Source organism: Amphiura filiformis, chromosome 6 (genome assembly GCF_039555335.1).
Source record: "Amphiura filiformis chromosome 6, Afil_fr2py, whole genome shotgun sequence".
Classification (NCBI taxonomy): domain Eukaryota; kingdom Metazoa; phylum Echinodermata; class Ophiuroidea; order Amphilepidida; family Amphiuridae; genus Amphiura; species Amphiura filiformis.
This window is the reverse complement of record NC_092633.1, coordinates 11870028-11890527: the sequence shown is the minus strand read 5'-3', so window position 1 is coordinate 11890527 and position 20500 is coordinate 11870028. Positions and strand designations below refer to the sequence as shown.

The following is a 20500-nucleotide window of genomic DNA, read 5'->3' as shown; positions in this document are numbered from 1 at the left end:
TTGTGGCTGACCTAGTTAGATATGAGAACTTTCACACCAAGGTTATGTGGTTTAACGAAACGTCGAAGGCTTACATCGACTGTATGCGTGGTATGATGCCCTGGACATGCTGGATGTAGTTTGTATACCCCCAGATTCTCGGTGCTTCGCTAAAATACATCCTACAGCTCTGGTATGGCCCGGATTTTTAATACGGTGGGGGCTGAAGTCATCTTCAGGCCTTACAATTTTTGTTCCAACGTTTTACCAGAGCTTTCTGGCCAACGACACCGACGAAGATGAGAGCGGTGATGACACTGATGACGAGGATGATTGTGTGACAACTATTTCATTTTCAACAATTCTCTAAACATACCTTTTTTATTTCAATAAGTGCAATATTACCTGATTGGCAAGTCATTGCCATGATTGACCCGCATTCAAAACTTGATTGTGTTGTTTCATCGGCATCTTGCTTATGTGAGAAAACCAAAGACGATATAAGATTGCCAAGGACTTGGCTTGCTTGGAAGAAAAGGAAAAATATTCCAAAGAATCGACTGACTACAACGTCACGGGTTTCTTTTGTCATTAATGAATACTTTATGCCTGTAATAAAAAAAAACCAAAAAAAAAACACACGAGAAACAACGTGATATATATGGGAAATATGATTCTGCAGAAAGGAAATCTAACAAATTTTTGGCCTTATTATGTTCCCACGTGCATGCACTCATAGAATTATTTGTTGGGCTTAGGCCTATTTTAAATTTTGAGGTAACCGGCTGTTTTCTGATTATGCCATAACCAATGAAAACAGTTTTATGCAATGCTAAATTAATATCATTTGGTTAGTTGAATGGGTTATAACAACTGAATTGATTAAAAAATAAATTGACACAACATTGAGTGTGGTAGTTCTGTTCATAGTGTATTCATAGTGTAGCAAACTTCATCCCAGAATGGTTATTCGTGTCGAGTCGAGCCAATTTTCGAGGTATCTTTGTTGGGTAGGCCCGGGGGTAGGCAAGTAATATCAGGGTTCTTTTTTAAGTTATCCACACTTATTTGAATAAGTTGTATATATAACAAGGCAAGAAGGTCGTTTCTTATTTGGAACTCCATATTTGCAACTGAAATCCTCACTATGAGAGTTTCCGGCCTCAGCCCTCCCGGGCTTGGGGCCTTGATGTTAAAGCCCTGACGGGCTGGAGGACCACAATAATATGTGAATAATGCATTTATGAAGATCATAAGATCAAACGGTTATTTTCTTTTGCATTAAAACGATGTCGGTCGGTTTCCCAATTTCAAGTCTGTTTAATGGAAAATATGGGGTAATGTATATTTGGGGGAATGAGAATTAATGTAAAGAATGTTTAAAATGTCACTGTACAAGCATATTGCAATTGCGCATTTTCCCTCGTTGACACACACTTACCAACAGTTGTTAAATAAGTAGATTGTGCAGCCCACAAAGGTGCTCCTGAAAGACCAAGTAAAACGGACGGCGGGATCAACGTGTACCATGTTGGGTAAAAATTGGAAGCATAGTAAATGGTATAACAGCACATCGAAGTTACCAACGTCCATTTGATGCTTATGTGTTTGATTACAAATGATGGTACAAATAGAGCAGAGAAGGTGATTGTACCAAATATAGTTGCGAGAGAGGCTACACCTAATCCGTGGTCACAGTTTATGCTGCTCTGAAGATTTGATAGTCCCTGGAAAATAATAGCAAAAATATATAAGTGTTTGAGCATAACGATCACTTTTGATTATATTTTTTGCGGAATTGCCATTGCAACATTTGCGCGCCTCTTCACAATGTTTGATGTGATCATTTATTATTATTTATTTATAATGTTCAATTATAGACTTGAATAATACCAAGAACTATCACTATAAACTGTATATACACATATAGTTTCTAGCAATTTTCAACATAGATTTCCGTTTCTATATCAAATTATTAATCTTTTTCTGTTTTTTTGTGGTAGATTTCATTCTATAAACTGAACATTTGTGTGAAAATTGAGGGCGCTATTTACATATATTTTAAATTTGAATTTGAAATGAGTTATACTTTACATTTCATGATAAAAAGTTTTTGGAAAATTCCCTTGTCATTTGTTAGTCTGTTTGCTGGTATTTTAATACCATTTTACAAGTGTCTGCCCTTTGTAAAGATGCAAACAAGATTTTATATATAAACAGCGCCACCATTGTTCAATTTTTCTTTAAAATGACCAATTTTACATGCCATCAAACAACCATGCATACACTGTAAAAACAGTGTTTAGAAAGTGGTGGCAAGAATGTGTGTAGAAACGTTATATTTTGAATATGGATGTCAGATGTTTAGAAATTAAACACCATCACTGACCAATGTTTGACACATGATGTTTAGCGAAAAACATGTTTACAAAGTGGTGGCAAAATTATGTTTAGAAAAGTGTTTAATCGCTAAACACTGTTTTTACAATGTAATGATTAATTGAGTAACAACGATTGCAATCTGGTGGCACCACTATGAAAAACATGCCCTTATTCTTTCACAAAAGGAGGGTGAATTTCATAATGGGGTTATCTGAATGGATGAATCTACATCCTCATGTGTCCTGTTATTGGGTGTCAGCGCCATAGCCGTTTGATTGTTTTATTGCGCAGTCCTGTTATCTTGGCGTCATAATTAGTAACACCATGATAGAAATTCGCTTGTTTTATATCGCAGTATTGTTATTAGGTACAAACGTGTCATAATTTGTAGCACCATAGGCGTTTGTTTTATTGTACGTTATGTGCAATCCAGTTATTGGGTGTCATAATTGGGTAGCGTCATAGGTGTGCGATTCCATGATTGCGCAGTCCTCACTCCTGTTATTGGGTGTCATAATTGGCAGTGCAATATGTGCTTGATTGTTTTGTTGCGCAGTCTAGTTATTGGGTGTCATAATTGGGTATGGTTACTGCAGTCCAATTGTCGGGTATTATAATTAGGTAGCGTAATAGGTGCTTGCTTGTTTATTTGCGCAGTCCTGTAATTGGGTGTCATAATTAGGTAGCGCCATATGTGTTTGTATTATTGCGCAGTCCTGTTATTGTGCGTCATAATTGGGTAGCGCAAATGTTTTATTGCACAGTCCTGTTGTTTGGTGCCATAGTCATAATAATGGTAGCGCCACAAGTGTTTGATTGTTTTACTGCGCAGTCCTATTGGGTGTCATAATTGGGAAGCGCCATATGCGTTTGCTTGTTTTATTGCGCAGTCATGTTATTGGGTGTCATAATTGGGTATATGCTACTTGTTTTATTGCGTAGTCCTATTGGGTGTCATAATTGGGTAGCGCCATAGTGTGCAGTCCTGTTTTGGGGTGTCATAATTGGGTAGCACCATATAGGTGCTTGCTAGTTTTATTGCGCAGTCCTGTTATTGGGTGTCATAATTGGTAGCACCATAGGCGTTTGCTTGTTGACTTTATTAAATGCCAACGAATGATTGATTGATTGAAGTGGAGACAGAAATCTCTTCATTTGCCATTTTAACCTTACCATATAATAATTTGATTACTGTAATTGATAACCGGTAAGATTAGGCAATGGAATAGATAAATTGATGACTACTGTATACACAGATTTGATAAGAATTGTTGCGTTACTATCACTCAGTATTGTCATTATGGTATTCGTTTCAACGGTCTATATCCGCTAGCCCTAAGGTGCACGAGTCCTATGTGCGTGAGTCCGAAACGTTTGGTATACCCTAACCTTAACCTATTAGTATTTAGTGGCGTACACTGCAAAACAGATTTTAGCAACAACACTTAATAAAAATTAAGACTTTTTAAACAAGATAGTGTTTAAATACATATTTTAAACACTATCTTGTGTTAAAAAACAAACATCTTCATATTTCTAAACGTGTTTTGGTGTTTATAAATTAACACCCCTATACCTTCACTGTACAAACAAGTGTTTATGAAGTGTTAAAGTGTTTATTAAGTGTTGCTCTGTTATGCAGTGTATAGCTAAGGGGGAAGGGGAAACTCCCCCATGTGAGAAGTCCCCACCCCATCCAATCCGATTTTCCCCTCCCGAGTGATGCTGGCTGCCCTAATACTTAAAGATTTGTAGGCTTTTTTTAAAATACTTTTTAGCCCAATTTTTACCCCTCTTGAAGGTTGCCTTGCCCACCTTTGCTGCCCTCGGAAGTCCTGCATGGCTGCGCTATGCTGCCTATAACACCTACCCTAACTTTCTGACTAACGACTCACGAGTCTTGGACAAGAACCTGCACACCGTTTTATCCTAGTCTAAAACCACTTATTGAACATTCTAAGCCTATTTTAAGGTGATCTCAAATTAGCTCACGTGGGTATCTTTCACACCACCACCACCACCACCATATAGGATTGCCACATCACATCAAAGAATCAACTTTGATGGCATTTCGACTCCAACTTTGAGATTAACTTTGCGAAAACAAACTAGAACAGGAAAATTGCGAATAGCCAGACTAGAGAATCGGGTTGAATAAAAAAAAATAAAAAAAACCCAAAACAGCTTTTATTGAATTTCAAAAATATACGATACATATTAAATATTCTACTGTATACATGTATACCAATGTTACACATTACCAATGTGTGTACACAGTAATTAAACTTTTTTCTCACGATTTTCAAGATTTAGTTTAGGGTAGTTCGATTAAGGGCAATTATTTTGGGCCCATATGCATTGTAGCTAACTATACCAAAGAATTATTCCGCGCGGTTGGATAGGTCATACTATGCAGATAACCTTTCGTCATTGGTTTGGTTGTTATCGTGGTTTACTGGTTTAGGCCTAGTGACAAGCACGTAAGCCACTACGTACTTCCGGTATACTGAGTCAAAAGAATATTCATCATGGGTCACCACGGGCAGCGTCAACACTGGGGGACATGGGGAAATTTTCCTGAATCTATAATAGTATGGGATTTAACTTCAATCACTTTTTGCAAACTTCAACAATCATTTTTTGCTAACTTCAAACCCTTTTTTTTGCTGCTAACTTCAAACCCTTTTTGCTAACTTCAAACTATTTTTTGGTAACTTTTGCTGGCTTTTACGACGGGAATTCATAACAATTAGTGGGTTTTTAGCGGGTTCACCGTCGGACAAGTTTAGAACTGTTAAGCTTTCATCAGTAGTAGCTCTGACTTCTTCAGGACAAAGTAGGCCTACCTAAGAGTGAGATGCATGTAGGCCGCCCTTGTTTACTGATAGTTTCTGAAATGAGTTGTTCACTGAAGACAGTCCTTGTTCAGAAAACAAGCAGACCTCGCCTATCTGCTAAATTTAAAGGTTTGGTGGCTCTGAAAAGAAGAACTGTAAAGCTTTTGTCAGTAGTAGCTTCAGTGAACGGCTCTTTTCAGAGCCACCAAACCTTTAAATTTAGCAGATAGGCGAGGTCTGCTTGTTTTCCGTTGACAAGCGGCAGTCTTCAATAAACGGCTCTTTTCAGAGCCACCAAACCTTTAAATTTAGCAGATAGGCGAGGTCTGCTTGTTTTTTGTAGACAAGGGTCAGTCTTCAGTGAACGGCTCTTTTCAGAGCCACCAAACCTTTAAAATGAGCAGATAGGCGAGGTCTGCTTGTTTTCTGTAGACAAGGAGCAGTCTCCATCCAGTGAACGGCTCTTTTGAAAGCCACCAAAACCTTTTAAAAAGTTTGCATGTCCCTCATGGTACACCGTAATACCCGGATATATTGTGATTTACATATTAACTTATTAAGTATTATAGAGAACCCTCTAATTGGTCCACTTTTCAGGTAGCACGACATGCTAATTAGCATATCGTGATGGTTTGTCTTAAATGAGACATGTCACTTTTTCCTTCATTATAAACAGTCATCATCTATAGAAAATGACGCAATATACAAACAAATTGGATCAGGTGAATTTTGGTGAATGGTGGTGCCCCATTGAATATGACTTGTCAAAACAAAAGCTCTAAATTTTTTTTTTTTTATACACACAAAAACTCCCGACTTAGTCGACACCAAGCAAAATATATTTCCAATATCTCTTTTCTTCTAGGTCGAAAACAAATACTTTGAAGATTAATTTTTTAGATACGCCCTGTAGCCTACAGACTAAACAGCAAATGATCAAAACGCCAAAGGTGGGGTGTTTCTCACTACTTATGTCCTTTGGTGGACTGACCGGCCCAAACAAATCAGATTCAGATGATTGGCATTTTCATGTTTGTTTGTTTGTTTTTTCGTTTGTTTGTTTAAGGACAATCCGAGCAGGGACACGCTTCGGAGTCCTGACCGGTCAAGTGAAAAGCTGCCTTATAGAAAAGATAAAAGTAGGCCTGGGTGAACGACCGTAAGACATCGGTAATTTTCAGGCTAAATGACCCATAAAAATCACCAAAGCTTCAAAAATCTATTTAAAAAAAATCTGAATTTCAAAATACTAAACAAATTTCTATCAAAATCAACCCGCTTCGGCCAAAAACAATATGTTTTTAGTTTCATGCTGCTAAAACAACCACCAAGATGATAAATATCTGGGTCGATAGGGCCATATAGAAGAGGGTTTTTTGTTTTCTTTTTTTCTTTTTTATTTTTCGTCTTAATGCCAAACACTTACCTGAAAGGCGGTAAACAACAGGAAAAAAGCTGCGCTGACAATAATAAGATTACGTAATATCTTCTTTTTTCCCCAATCCTCCTCGAAATGGTCCTCTGTGTCTTCAGTGTGTGCTACATTATTATTCGATATCGATAACGATGTCTTATCCGCAAGAGGTACAGGTTCGTATTTCTTTTTCTCCATAATGTTTTTCACTTTTCACCGGAAGATGGGTTTGTGTCGGGTTAACAGCGTATCCACGTGCGAACTGTGTAGTTAAATCAAACGAAGTCTGATGATCAAATCGTTTTCAACAATTTCTTAAGGGGGTACTACACCCCTGGCCAATTTTATGCATATTTTTGCATTTTCTCAAAATTTTTAGCACATTGGTGACAAGTACGATATGTATATTATAGGGGCAAGGACTACAACTACTGTACTGAAAATTCAGCAACTCAAAGCAAGTTGATTTATTGATCAAATATTGGTTTTCCCTCATTTTTGACTGTAACTCCACAACTGTTGTCTGTGCTGAAATAAAATTTCCAGCGCAATAGTTGTAGTCCTTGCCCTGTAATATACATATCTTACTTGTCACCAATGCGCTATAATTGTTGAGAAAAATGCAAAATTGGGCAGGGGTGTAGTACCCCCTTAACAGTCGTCAATTTCACCCGGCAATTTCAATGTGGCATGGAAGGCAGCTTATTCTATTCGGTCTTTCAACATTCGTGATTTTATCCAGTTTGATGTTCGCTGTTATCTTTCATATCATAATGATAACATTACCAAAATCAAAATGGACATTAGCCCCTCAAAACCAACAGTTATTGAATTTATGATTTTCATTGAGGTAATGAACTTTGGGTGTATACGTGCATTATTGTTGACACTGTAATTCATGCGGAGCATGCATGAAAATACCATGGCATAAAATATAATAAAAAATATGTTTTATGAGAAAAAACTCTACTTGTGCAAAATGTAAATTCTTTTAAACAAAATGGATCGTGTGCTCTATCACGGCTTTCTGGTTGAAAATCGCCTTGAACAAACCTTGGAATGAACCCATATAAATATGGTATGTAGAGCTGAAATGATCAAAATCAGTGGTCTGTTGCATTCAGGGGTCTTTCGGAGCTGCGCGGTCTAAAAACATGGACTTTCCGGGAATCCGGGGGAGAATACCATACATGCCATATGGTCATTTGTGTTAGTGCCCCTGGAGTTTAAATATCTGCATATGTTCTCTCTTTTTTTAAATAAAAAATTTCACATGTGCCATGGTCCCGTGCACCTCAACTACTGGGACGAAGAGTCGGGTGCAGATCTATACCGGAGGTGTTTTGTTCCGAGTGGTTTTTGCTCTGAAGGATTTTTGTTCCGAAAGTAATCTATTTCGACAGGTTTTAACTATACCAAAAAAGTTATTTTCCCGAAGGAATTGCTCCAAAAATGACAATCGTAAGCCCCATGCAATCGTCTTTTTGCTCTGGTTTGCTCCGAAGGGTCTTTCCCCAGAAAATATTGTTCAGAAGCAGTTTGCTTTTTCGGAGTAACGACCTAGTGCACGAGCCTATACATATACAATGCCCCTTCGGAACAAAACATTTTGGAGTAGACCACTTTTGGACTAAAACCTTTCGGATTAACAATGGAGTATCGGAGTAATGGCCAACAGTGTCGGACAAATGACCCTTTGGAAATTTGACTAAATCGGACAAATGATCCTTTGAAGCGAAAACCTGTCATGACCTTCCATATACAAGGTGTTTCTCTAACCACGAGTCTCGCCTGCTTTCGCGACCGCATGCTTCCACGATTACTTTTACTTTAGCAGAAATAAATGAACCTGCAACAATCTATGGCGGTTTGACGCCGAATGACCCCAAAATGACCTTGACATTTCTTTTGTCTCTCTACGGCCCAGTAGTCGTTCCTACCAAATTTCATGAACCTACAACAATCTATGGCGATTTGACCCCGAACAACCCCAAAACAACCTTGAGGTTTTTTGTGTTCCTTCCAAATTTCATGAACCTGCAATGAACCAATGATCTGTGGCGATTTGACCCCGAATGACCCCAAAATGACCTCGACATTTTTTTGTCTCGCTTCGTCCCACCAAACTTCATGAACCTGCAAAAATCTATGGTGATTTTCCCCCGGATGACCCAAATGACCCAGCCCGGACCCAGCAAGCACAAAACGTTTTTAAAGTGTTTTATTACGGGTTGCATTTTGGGTTTTGGTATACATGATGTTTTCGTTCACGGAGTGAACTATATGTTTCCGCTTGAACCCATATCTCATACGCACAGTGCAGTTCATCCCTTACATAGGGGGGAGACCGGTGCAAAGTGGACCACGGGGCAAAGCGAAACACCCCCATTAACTTCTTTGTATGCTGCCCTCAATCTCCAAGCTCATGTATTAGCATATGTGATATGGGGTAATCGAGTGAGTCAGGTATGTGTGATTTTTACAGAAAATGTCTGTTTTTCATATATTTAAACCGAAACCGGTCATTTATAGAAATATTAATATCTGCCAAAGCACTGTGCTTTTGCTGAATTACTTCGATATAGCCATATTAATGATAGATGGGCTTAAGCATATTCTATGGTAACAGGAATAGCATACATTATAGGGTACAAGTCTAACCCGAAGTTTATAAACTTTTGAGAAACAACCAGAATGGTTTCAGAGTGGGAAGAACAACTGTCAGCCACATACTGGCTCTTAGAAGGATAATAGAAGGAGTGAAGGCCAAAAATCTACCAGCTATAATAACATTCATTGACTTCAGAAAAGCCTTCGATACTATTCACCGAGGCAAGATGCTACAGATCCTCATAGCCTATGGAATACCAAAACAGATTGTGGATGCAATTGGAAGGACTTACAAGAAAACCAGAGCCAAAGTAATCTCCCCTGATGGGGAAAAAGAGCTGTTTGACATCCTAGCCGGAGTTCTACAAGGCGATACCCTATATGTTTGTGATAGTGCTCGACTATGCTTTGAGAATGGCAATAGATGGCAAGGAAGAAGCACTTGAATTTCATCTAGTAAGGAGAAAGAGCAGACGAGTTGGGCCACAAGTGGTAACCGACCTGGACTTTGCGGATGACATCGCCCTCCTGTCAGAAGAAATTGAACAAGCTCAGGAACTGCTGCAAAGGGTCGAAACATCAATCGGAAGAGTCGGCTTAAAGATGAATGCCACCAAGATAAAGTTCATGTCTTTTAAGAGCCAGTCTCCCTTATTATGTACATGAATAAGGGGGGTTGTGATACAAAAAAAAATAGAATTGTCTCTAAAAAATAATTTTGGTACATATTAGCACCAACAACTCACATGTAAAATATGAGCGTGCACAGCGCCCTCGTTCAGCTTGAAAAAATTCTTGAAATTTCAGCCTCTCTGAGCCTTACTTGCAAATGGTAAACTTTGGAGGTGCATAACATCGTGCGCCATCATCATCCCAACCTGCATTTTGCATTTTTTTAAAGTACCAAATGGTTACATTACAAAAACCAAGAAAAAAAATTGGGATCTTGATGGCGCACAAAATCAGCAAATCCATTGATTTGATGAAAAGCGCCCTCGTGCAAACTTTAAAGCATCATAACGGGCTGCGCCATCAAGATCCCAAGTCCAAACAAGTTTGAAATTAAAGACCTCCATGGCAAGTTTCATTTTTCAGCAAAAATTTTTTGGGATTTCATTGGCGCACCGAGTTAACAGAGGTCAAAGGTCAAAATTTCCAATTTTCGCACATATTTGCATACCTGTATTATTGCGCGCCAACGTCACCTGACTCTCCGAATAGCATTTCATCAAAGAAGAGTTAATTCTCTGCAAGAACTGAAAAAATTAGCTTGGGATCTCTTGATCTTCATATTTTTCTGATTTTGTGAAAATGGACTTAGCCTCATTTTGGAGGTCAATTTGACCTCTTTTTGCCACTCGCTGCACAATGTGGGCTTTTTACTGCATCACAAAAAGATGCGCCAACAAGATCCCAATTTTATTTTTCATCGTCTAGCTTCTTTAGCGACCAGTAGACAAAAAACAAGCAACAGCTAATTGGGATCATGTGGGCGCACTAATATAAAAGAGGTCAAAGGTCAAGCTTTGTGCCAAAGTGATGCATATTTGCCTATGTGCAGCACGAAAGTGGAACTTTGACCCGCAATAAACATGTGCGCCAACAAGATCCCATCTTACTTTTTGGATGATTGGATAAAGGGGCTTATGTATAACTGATAGCAAGTAAAAAAAAAGTGGGATCATGTGGGCGCACTAATTCAATAGAGGTCAAAGTTCATACTTTGTGCCGAATTGGCATTATTTTGCCTATGTGCAGCACATAAGTGGAACTTTGACCCGCAATAAAAATGTGCGCCAACAAGATCCCATCTTACTTTTTGGATGATTGGATAAAGGGGCTTATGTATAACTAATAACAAGTAAAAAAAAGTGGGATCATGTGGGCGCACTAATTCAATAGAGGTCAAAGTTCATACTTTGTGCCGAATTTTTTTTTTTCAATGGGGATCACCAGACATGTCTCATAGAAACTTGTGTGAGTGCATTTCAGATGATGCTGATTCCATCATGGTAGTTGGTGAGAGAAAAAAAAATTTTGTCAAAATACTTAGTCATATTTTGCAAAATTTGAGTGAAAGGTTGCTGAATTCGGCAACTTTAGGCTAAAAATCGGTTAATTTTGTATGAAGTATGAACTTTGACCTCTATTGAATTAGTGCGCCCACATGATCCCACTTTTTTTTACTTGTTATCAGTTATACATAAGCCCCTTTATCCAATCATCCAAAAAGTAAGATGGGATCTTGTTGGCGCACATTTTTATTGCGGGTCAAAGTTCTACTTTTGTGCTGCACATAGGCAAAGTAATGCCAATTCGGCACAAAGTATGAACTTTGACCTCTTTTGAATTAGTGCGCCCACATGATCCCACTTTTTTTTTACTTGTTATCAGTTATACATAAGCCCCTTTATCCAATCATCCAAAAAGTAAGATGGGATCTTGTTGGCGCACATTTTTATTGCGGGTCAAAGTTCCACTTTCGTGCCGCACATAGGCAAATATGCATCACTTTGGCACAAAGCTTGACCTTTGACCTCTTTTATATTAGTGCGCCCACATGAACCCAATTAGCTGTTAATTGTTTTTTGTCTACTGGTCGCCAAAGAAGCTAGACGATGAAAAATAAAATTGGGATCTTGTTGGCGCATCTTTTTGTGATGCAGTAAAAAGCCCACATTGTGCAGCGAGTGGAAAAAGAGGTCAAATTGACCTCCAAAATGAGGCTAAGTCCATTTTCAAAAAATCAGAAAAATATGAAGATCAAGAGATCCCAAGCTAATTTTTTCAGTTCTTGCAGAGAATTAACTCTTCTTTGATGAAATGCTATTCGGAGAGTCAGGTGACGTTGGCGCGCAATAATACAGGCATGCAAATATGTGCGAAAATAGGAAATTTTGACCTTTGACCTCTGTTAACTCGGTGCGCCAATGAAATCCCAAAAAATTTTTGCTGAAAAATGAAACTTGCCATGGAGGTCTTTAATTTCAAACTTGTTCGGACTTGGGATCTTGATGGCGCAGCCCGTTATGATGCTTTGAAGTTTGCACGAGGGCGCTTTTTCATCAAATCATTGGATTTGTTGATTTTGTGCGCCATCAAGATCCCAATTTTTTTTCTTGGTTTTTGTAATGTAACCATTTGGTACTTTAAAAAAATGCAAAATGCAGGTTGGGATGATGATGGCGCACGATGTTATGCACCTCCAAAGTTTACCATTTGCAAGTAAGGCTCAGAGAGGCTAAAATTTCAAAAAAAATTTCAAGCTGAACGAGGGCGCTGTGCACGCTCATATTTTACATGTGAGTTGTTGGTGCTAATATGTACCAAAATTATTTTTTAGAGACAATTCTATTTTTTTTTGTATCGCAAATCCGTACATAATAAGGGAGACTGCCTCTTAACCAAGATCAGCAGGTTAACATCAGCACAAATAATGGCACAAAGCTAGATGAAGTGAAAGACTTCAAATATCTCGGAGCGTGGATGGCTAGCACAGAGCATGATGTCAAAACACGGCAGCTGCTTGGAGAGCATGTAACAGCCTAAGCAAGATCTGGAAGTCTGCTCTTCCAAAGAAACTAAAACTGCGGGTTTTCAGTGCAACAGTGGAGTCTGTGTTAACATATGGATGCGAAGCCTGGACCATAACTCCAAAACTATCTAAAGAGCTGGACGGCTGTTACACTCGAATGCTTAGGGCAGTGTACATACAACATCCATTGGAAGCAGCACATAAACAACAAAAAGCTGTATGGAGACCTTCCGAGACTCTCAGAGAAGATCAGAGAAAGGAGGACACGCTTCGCTGGACACTGCTTCAGGAGTAAGTGCGAACCTGTCGCCAATCTGATAACCTGGACACCCAAACATGGAATAAGAAACCCTGGTACTACCCCTATTATGTAGATGTATACTCAAGCAGGACACTGGACTAGAAGCATCTGACCTGGGAGCGGCGATGCGGGACAGGAGGATATGGAAAGCTGTCGTGGTTTGGGAAAACCACCCGAAATAAGGAAATAAGCAAGTAAGCAAGCACTATAGGCCTACACCTGATCCGTGAACTGTAAATGTCAAGTTATACTAGTATACTATAGTAGGCCTATGATGCTCAATTCTTAGTTTACTGTTAACCGCCTGCGTCCAAAATTGAAAACTGCAAAAAATGTAATTATTTTATTTATATTTTGCATTTTGTCCTTTAAAATTGCTTTTAATCAGTGTTGTAGTCGAGTCCTCACCATCCGAGTCCGAGTCCGAGTCCGAGTCCGAGTCCTTGGTGTCCGAGTCCAAGTCCGAGTCCGAGTCCCTGCCAATTTCTGATGTCCGAGTCCGAGTCCGAGTCCTCAATGTTCGAGTCCGAGTCCGAGTCCGAGTCCTTTTGTATCAAATTCAAGCCCCAGGGTTTTCACCAATACTTTATCAACATAGGCATATACTTAACCAGAATTTTAGTTCTATATTATTTTCTTGTAAATACATAATTTGCTAGTCCCACCTAGCATGCCTAGTATTGTTTTGGGGCTGTGCAATAATAATGCGGAGCCCAGGGAGGGGTGAAATTGCAAAAATGCTTATCCCTCTCGGCCTGCCAAAATTGCTTGCCCCCCTCCCGGCATGCCAAAATCTTTGCACCCCATTGCACATGCCATTTATTGGGGATGCCAATTTACAAACTTTAAATGGTTTTGATATTATGTTGCGAGCACAGCGAGCAGGGAAATTTGCATTATGTAAGCGTTTTTATACTGTTTTCTACGCCTTTTTAGAGCGTTTTATTTGAAAGATGCCCCATATGTGCTAAAAATAGCTTGTTCCCCTCTCGGCTTGCCAAAAATTGCTTTCACCCTCCCTTTCGATCGGTCAAAAAAATGTTACCCTCAATTTTACCTTCCCCCATGCATGCTCATAATTCTTGCTTAGCTCCATAGGTAGCATACCTTGGGAACAGTTCATTGAGCCTAACACTCTGAAAATTGCAGCTCTTAACTCAATTTTGGAAACATTTTGAATTTGTTAGCTCCAAAGCCTATAATTTGGCCCAATTTTAGTTCACAGACCTCCACAAATATGTTGAAATTTCAGTTCATCAAGCCCCTATTTTGCCCCCAAATCAGTTCTTATAGTTCCCAAAGTTTGGCGCCGCACACCCTTAAAAAATAATTTAACTTAAGTGCCTCAGAGTATATTATTATTATTCATGTTCATTTTAGACTTGCGTTTAACAAAGCAGTCATGTCAAAACAAACGAATATGATTAAAATCCATTTAACCAATTAAAGATATTTAACTGAAAGCAAACTTGCTTTTTGGTTGTACTTTTATTTACAAACTGAATTTATTTGCATGCAAAATTACGGTACTTAAATTAATCATGTGATGTGATCATTGATCAAGCATAAGAAGAAGTTTACAAGGAACGAAAATAAAAGACCTAAAAAAAGCCCTATTTTGCCGGACTCGAGGAGGACTCGAAGCCGAGTCCCCGAGTCCTTGGGGTCCGAGTCCGAGTCCGAGTCCGAGTCCTTAGCTTCCGAGTCCAAGTCCGAGTCCGAGTCCTTGAAAAAAGGACTCGAGTCCGGACTCGAGTCCGAGTCCGAGTCCCGAGTCCTCCAACACTGCTTTTAATGCCTTTTACTTGCTACATTCTAACATGAATCATATCAATAATAATGATGAATAAACAAACAGCATAACTGCACCTTATACTATGTGTAAAAGTAAGCATATAGTAATAAAATAATTAAATGCCGGCTCCATCCAGTCAAAACGGGTTGATAATTGGTTGTGATAACTAATACTAGGGATGCCCACTGTCAATACAGTTTCCACTAGAACGATTTTTCATTTACTGTGTGCGTGCACTCACACACGTATTGTCTATGGAGAAACTGATCGATACAAGAAATCCCAGGCCTGTTAAATGGCGTACATACTTGTTTTGATCCAAATGTAGGCCTAGGGTGTTTCAAGAAATTCCTGATTCCACCAGAAAACATTAACCAAACTTTTTCCTGTTTGGTCAGTAAATAGAGAGGACCTTCCTTCATGAAGAGATCAACTTTTTTAATGAAAAATTTAATGAGATGAGAACTACAACAGGTTGAAGTGACACCATTCCGTGCATCAGGTGTTCAAACGCAATTATCTCCGAATTTGGAGTGAATCAGACAAGCAAACTTACATACTCATAAAATTTAACTATTTTTGAAGACAAAATGTGTAGGATGTTAAGAAATTTAAGAATGTTTAAGCCTACCGCGACCCATCTCAAATCATGCACTTCCCCGTGCACTTTTCACTACCATGTCCATTTCATATGCTATCCATCATGGCTTCCATGCACACACAGTGTATTGCTCAATGTAGTAAAGATAACCTTTGAGTTGGAGCAAATTTCTCAAAATTGGTAGTGATTAATGTTACCAAACTTATGCCATGATGAAATATAATAATTTTTGAAGATAAAATGTGCTGACCTTAAAAGATTGAACAATGTTTAAGACTACCGCTTTTCATTTGAAATAATGCACTTTTTGTTCATCTCCTCTATGGAGATATTTTCCATGGCGGCCATCTATGATCATGCTTGAGGTTTCACCAAACAAACCATGGGTTTTGAGGTCTTATATTTTTTGTTGTATGTCAACAAAATCGATTAAATTTTCAGGATGATCTTATTTTCATGTTGTTATAAGCAAATATAATGTTCCAGATAACCTAGTTAATAAATACATTAACAAAAAGTACCTTAAAGTTGCACTTTCTGTTTGTATTCCTTTTTGGACTTTAACTTTTTAACATGTTCTAGCAGCCCTATATAAAACCGTGACACTCGAAAGGCCATATCTCTGGAATGAAACGTCCGATTAAGATTATTTAAGGGGGTACTACACCCCTGGTCAATTGTGTGCCTATTTTTGCATTTTTCTCAAAAATTATAGCGCATTGGTTACAAGTAAGATATGTATATTATAGGGGCAAGGACTGCAACTACTGCACTGAAAATTCAGCAACTCACGGCAAGTAGTTATTGATTTATTGACCAAATATTGGTTTTCCCTCATTTTTGACTGTAACTCCACAATTGTTGTCTGTGTTGAAATAAAAATTCCAGTGCAGTAGTTGTAGTCCATGCCCCTATAATATACATATCTTACTTGTCACCAATGCGCTATAATTTTTGAGAAAAAATGCAAAAATAGGCACAAAATTGGTCAGGGGTGTAGTACCCCCTTAAACGCCAAAATGTTTCTTTCATCAATTCCCAGCCAATAAGTTAGGTCTGAATCAATTTAAAAGTACTTCAATTTTTAGTGGACATGCCTACTAATACTAGGCCTATAAATAAAGAAAATAATAGATAATTAATAATTAAAAGTCACCTCGTCCTATTTTTAAAATCTTGAACAGTAAACTCGGAATCAATTGTGAAGGGCCTAAAGGTCATGAAAACGATTTTTATATGTTAGGCCATATAAAATTAATATTTTGGTTCTCGTCCAGAGGATTTTCATGAATTGATGAGGGAGGGAGGTGTTTTTTTTTTTTTTTTTTTTCAATGTAAAATCAGCATTGTCAGTAGTTTTCGGTCTTTTCCAATAGTGCTTGAGGAAACGATGAGGCACTTTTTTTTTTTTTTTCAAATGTGAGATTCTGAGGATAAACCCCTAGAGTACCACAAAAGACTTGGAAGTGATCCTTGTTCTCTAATAAACTTATTTATATGTATGAAAATTCATAAATCATTCCAAAGTCTAAAATAATTGAAAAATATAAAAAATCAAAAAAAATCTGACAAATCCCAGAAATTGAGGAGGGAGGGGACGAGAACCAAAACATTAATTTTATACGGCCTTATGTATGAAAACACACCACACTCACAAACGTTATTGTACAACGTTTTTTGCAAACACTTTTCGTCAATACTGAACATGCTTTTAAATAACATTGTGTTTTTGAATGTTATGAAAACGTTTTATGCTCATTGCTATTGTATTAGGCCTATACCCTTAAATACAATTTTTTAAATATATATAAACCAACTAACGTTTAACGTTTTTGGCAACCTTTTATAACCTTTTGCAAAAACATTTTGTGTTTGCTGGGTATAGGTATACCCGGCCGGGGGCACTAAACTTTTTAAGTGACGGTACGCGCCTGTCATTTAAGGTCCCCTTTTTTTGAAGTCGAATATACCCGATGACCTCTAGAAGTCATATTAGCTTTGGCTACCCAATTACCCCTTTTTTCTAGAATTTTCAAATCCTCTTATTTCAGTAAATTTCTATTGTAAATTTGACAAATTTGGAACAAAAATAGAGTTAGTTTAATACTTAGGCTACATAGCTTAAATGGGATTTTTTTTTCTTCATAGTTCATGTCTGTGGCATTAATAGTTCATCATAACTTCAAAGCATATTTAAGGCACGGTAATTGTAGCATCTGCATGTTCAGGAACAATTTTTTAACGTGTCACATGTTTTCATATAAATATTAGGACTAGGCTAATAATATAAATCATTCAAGTTCTCCCTGATATACTGACAGCTCGGTCAGTAGAGTATCCATTCCATGCGTGTTTGCTCAGGAGATACTGTATAAACATGTCCATGTCCGGTGCTGATACTGTGGTAATGATATGATGAATGAACTCAGAACTGCTACACCATGTACACTGCGCATAATCATATTTTATATTTTATAAATATATGCACGTCAGAGATAAAAAAAAATTATATCATAAAAAGGTTGCCGGATTTCCGGATTTGGGAAATAATATTAAAATAACAAAAATCTTATCGGTATTTGTAAATAATTAACGAAAAATGTCGTTTGAAATACTAAATAATTCAATGGTAAAAGTGGTTTACATTATTATGAAGCCTATATTTAGCCCCTGCTAAATATACGTAGGCAGTGGAATTAGGCAAACTATATTAATATTAATAATAACAACTCATAATTAATATTAACAACAATCACAAATTAACAACAATAATATGATATTAAACATAGGCCTATATAAAAAGGCCCAATTTTACTTACCATCTACCATCATCATCATCATCATCATCATCATCATCATCATCATTTGATATCATCACCGTCAACATGAAATTCAGATGGCCAGGCCCAGGGGGAAGTAGTTGTAGGCCGGGCTCTTAACCTATAACCCTAGGCCCTACATGCCTAGCTAGGCCTACTATACCCGGGCACACAGATTTAAACTCTTCAGAGAACTATAGTCATGATAGTTTGTGAATGAAATAATAATTTCATGAGGGTGAATCATAGGCCCATTATTATGATCTATTTTCCATTGCAATGATGAATGATATCTCGAGTATAGGGCCTACTACTAACTATTGCGATAGACCGGTTTTGTTAAAATATGACTGCATGCACTGCGGAACTCAGTCCTAAATTGGCAGTCATTTATCTATCTTCTAGCTTCTGGCCATTTCTATGCCAAAAATCAGATATCAAACCACTTCCCTGATCAAACTGCAGTTGTTGAAATTAAATCTTATACAGTATTCATATCAATGTTATTCAAAACATACTTTACTTTACCTTGATGTCAATGTGTCAGTGGGTCGCTGGCTTCATATCATCTAGACTAAAGCAAGCTTGCAGCCTTGCCACAGACCAACCCACTACACGCCTTCTACACACCCACTCCAAGAATGCTTGACAACAAAAAGACTCGCAATTAAAAATTTGAATATTAAAGAACAACACTATTCAAATCCAGGTGAAACATCAAAAGAAGACTGTATGTATACTAAAAAAAAAAAAAAAAAACTACTAGTACTTAACGCCGATCATGCCGATTGAAAGACATTTGCACGTTTTTTCTATCAAAATCAATATGCGGGTCACCGTCAGCCCACGGGTCATGTGCATAGCTGCTATGCTTGGCTCGAAAGGGGAATTGAAAGTGCCGTGCTGAAAATACCTCTGTACCGAATACACGGGCTTTCGGCAAACTCACTGCCGAGTAAACGGGATTTCGGCAAAATAATTGTGCCAAACTCTGGGCAGATGTAGGGCCTACGTACGGCAAGTGATGCCACGATTCCCACGAACTCCCTGTTTGGTGTTGGGGTGTCTTTTCAGGAATGTTGAGATAGATTATCATTAGTAATAGTTGACTGGATTTTTTTTTTAAAGCAGGACTTTTAAGGGATCGGATAGCGACGACGTTTGCACTATATTTTGACCTTTCGTATTGAAGATATGCATTTTTGTCAAAAACCCTTTTTTTTTGCATGAAATTTGAATTATATCGCGAATATCAAAAAACGCAATTTTGTGTGTCTGATGCGCTTAAAAGACCCAGTATAAAGGGGTGTAGATTTCTTGTACGTTGAAAGTGCATAGCACCCAACGGCACTCCAGATCACCGCTTACAGGCACCTGGTGGGAGTCCAGCGGCAGAGGCCCCAGTAGCCATTGACATTGACAGAGACGCGGAGATGGCGCTAATTAAAATTTGAGCATGTGATGCGGGTAGGGGTGTATTTATTTTTCGACAGGCTGTAGGCCTACGGGTGGAGCTGCCGAGATTCTACCCATCTCTTAGGGTAATGAAAAAAATAGAGACCCATAATAAGGTCCATTTGTAACAACTAAGTAGTCTGTGCAAAACTGGGATCATTTTTTTATTAAATTTATTAAGGTTTCCGCGTTGTTCAAAGGAGAATATGTCTATTTTTTATATCGTGAAAAACCTACCCAGTTATGAGATGAGAATCACTTCATCAGGAGAATGAATAATTGGTTGGAAATAGGCCCTAATGATAAGAAATTCACCATGTGATGACGACCATGATATAAATAATAGTATGTACGTAAAACTATGGTAAAACTGCATTATTTTGTATTGAGCACTTGCTAATTGAGAACCCGGATGTGGTAAAACTGCATTGTATTGTAATAAGCACTTGCTAATTGAGAACCCGGATGTGGTAAAACTACATTGTGTTACATTGAGCACTTGCTATTGAGAACCCGGATGTGGTAAAACTGCATCGTGCTAGATTGGGCACTTGCCAACTAAGAACCCGGGATGTGGTAAACCTGCATTATGTTCTATCGAGTACTTGCTAAATTGAGAACCCGTGATGTACAGGGTGTCCCAAAAAAGAGGCCCCTCATTGCGCCCTCTTTTTCACCTATTTCTGAAAAGTTGATCAAATATATAAAAAAAAAAAAAAAAACTTTAAGTCGTTAGCTTGAATAAACCAAAACAATTATATCAATCGGCTCA

General features: G+C 38.1%; 1 protein-coding gene across 1 annotated transcript in view; it reads right to left on the bottom strand.

Moving 5' to 3' along the window:
* LOC140154971 (protein unc-93 homolog A-like) overlaps window positions 1-18992 on the bottom strand; it is a 28922-nt gene extending 9930 nt beyond the window's left edge. Inside the window, exons 1-4 of the mRNA XM_072177633.1 lie at window positions 18802-18992; window positions 6625-6874; window positions 1421-1706; window positions 385-588 (exon numbers count right to left, since the gene is read on the bottom strand). Of these exons, the coding sequence (XP_072033734.1) occupies window positions 385-588; window positions 1421-1706; window positions 6625-6810 (676 nt within the window). The 5' untranslated portion in view covers window positions 6811-6874; window positions 18802-18992. The remainder of the gene's footprint in view (window positions 1-384; window positions 589-1420; window positions 1707-6624; window positions 6875-18801) is intronic.
* Between the last annotated feature and the right edge of the window lie 1508 nt (window positions 18993-20500).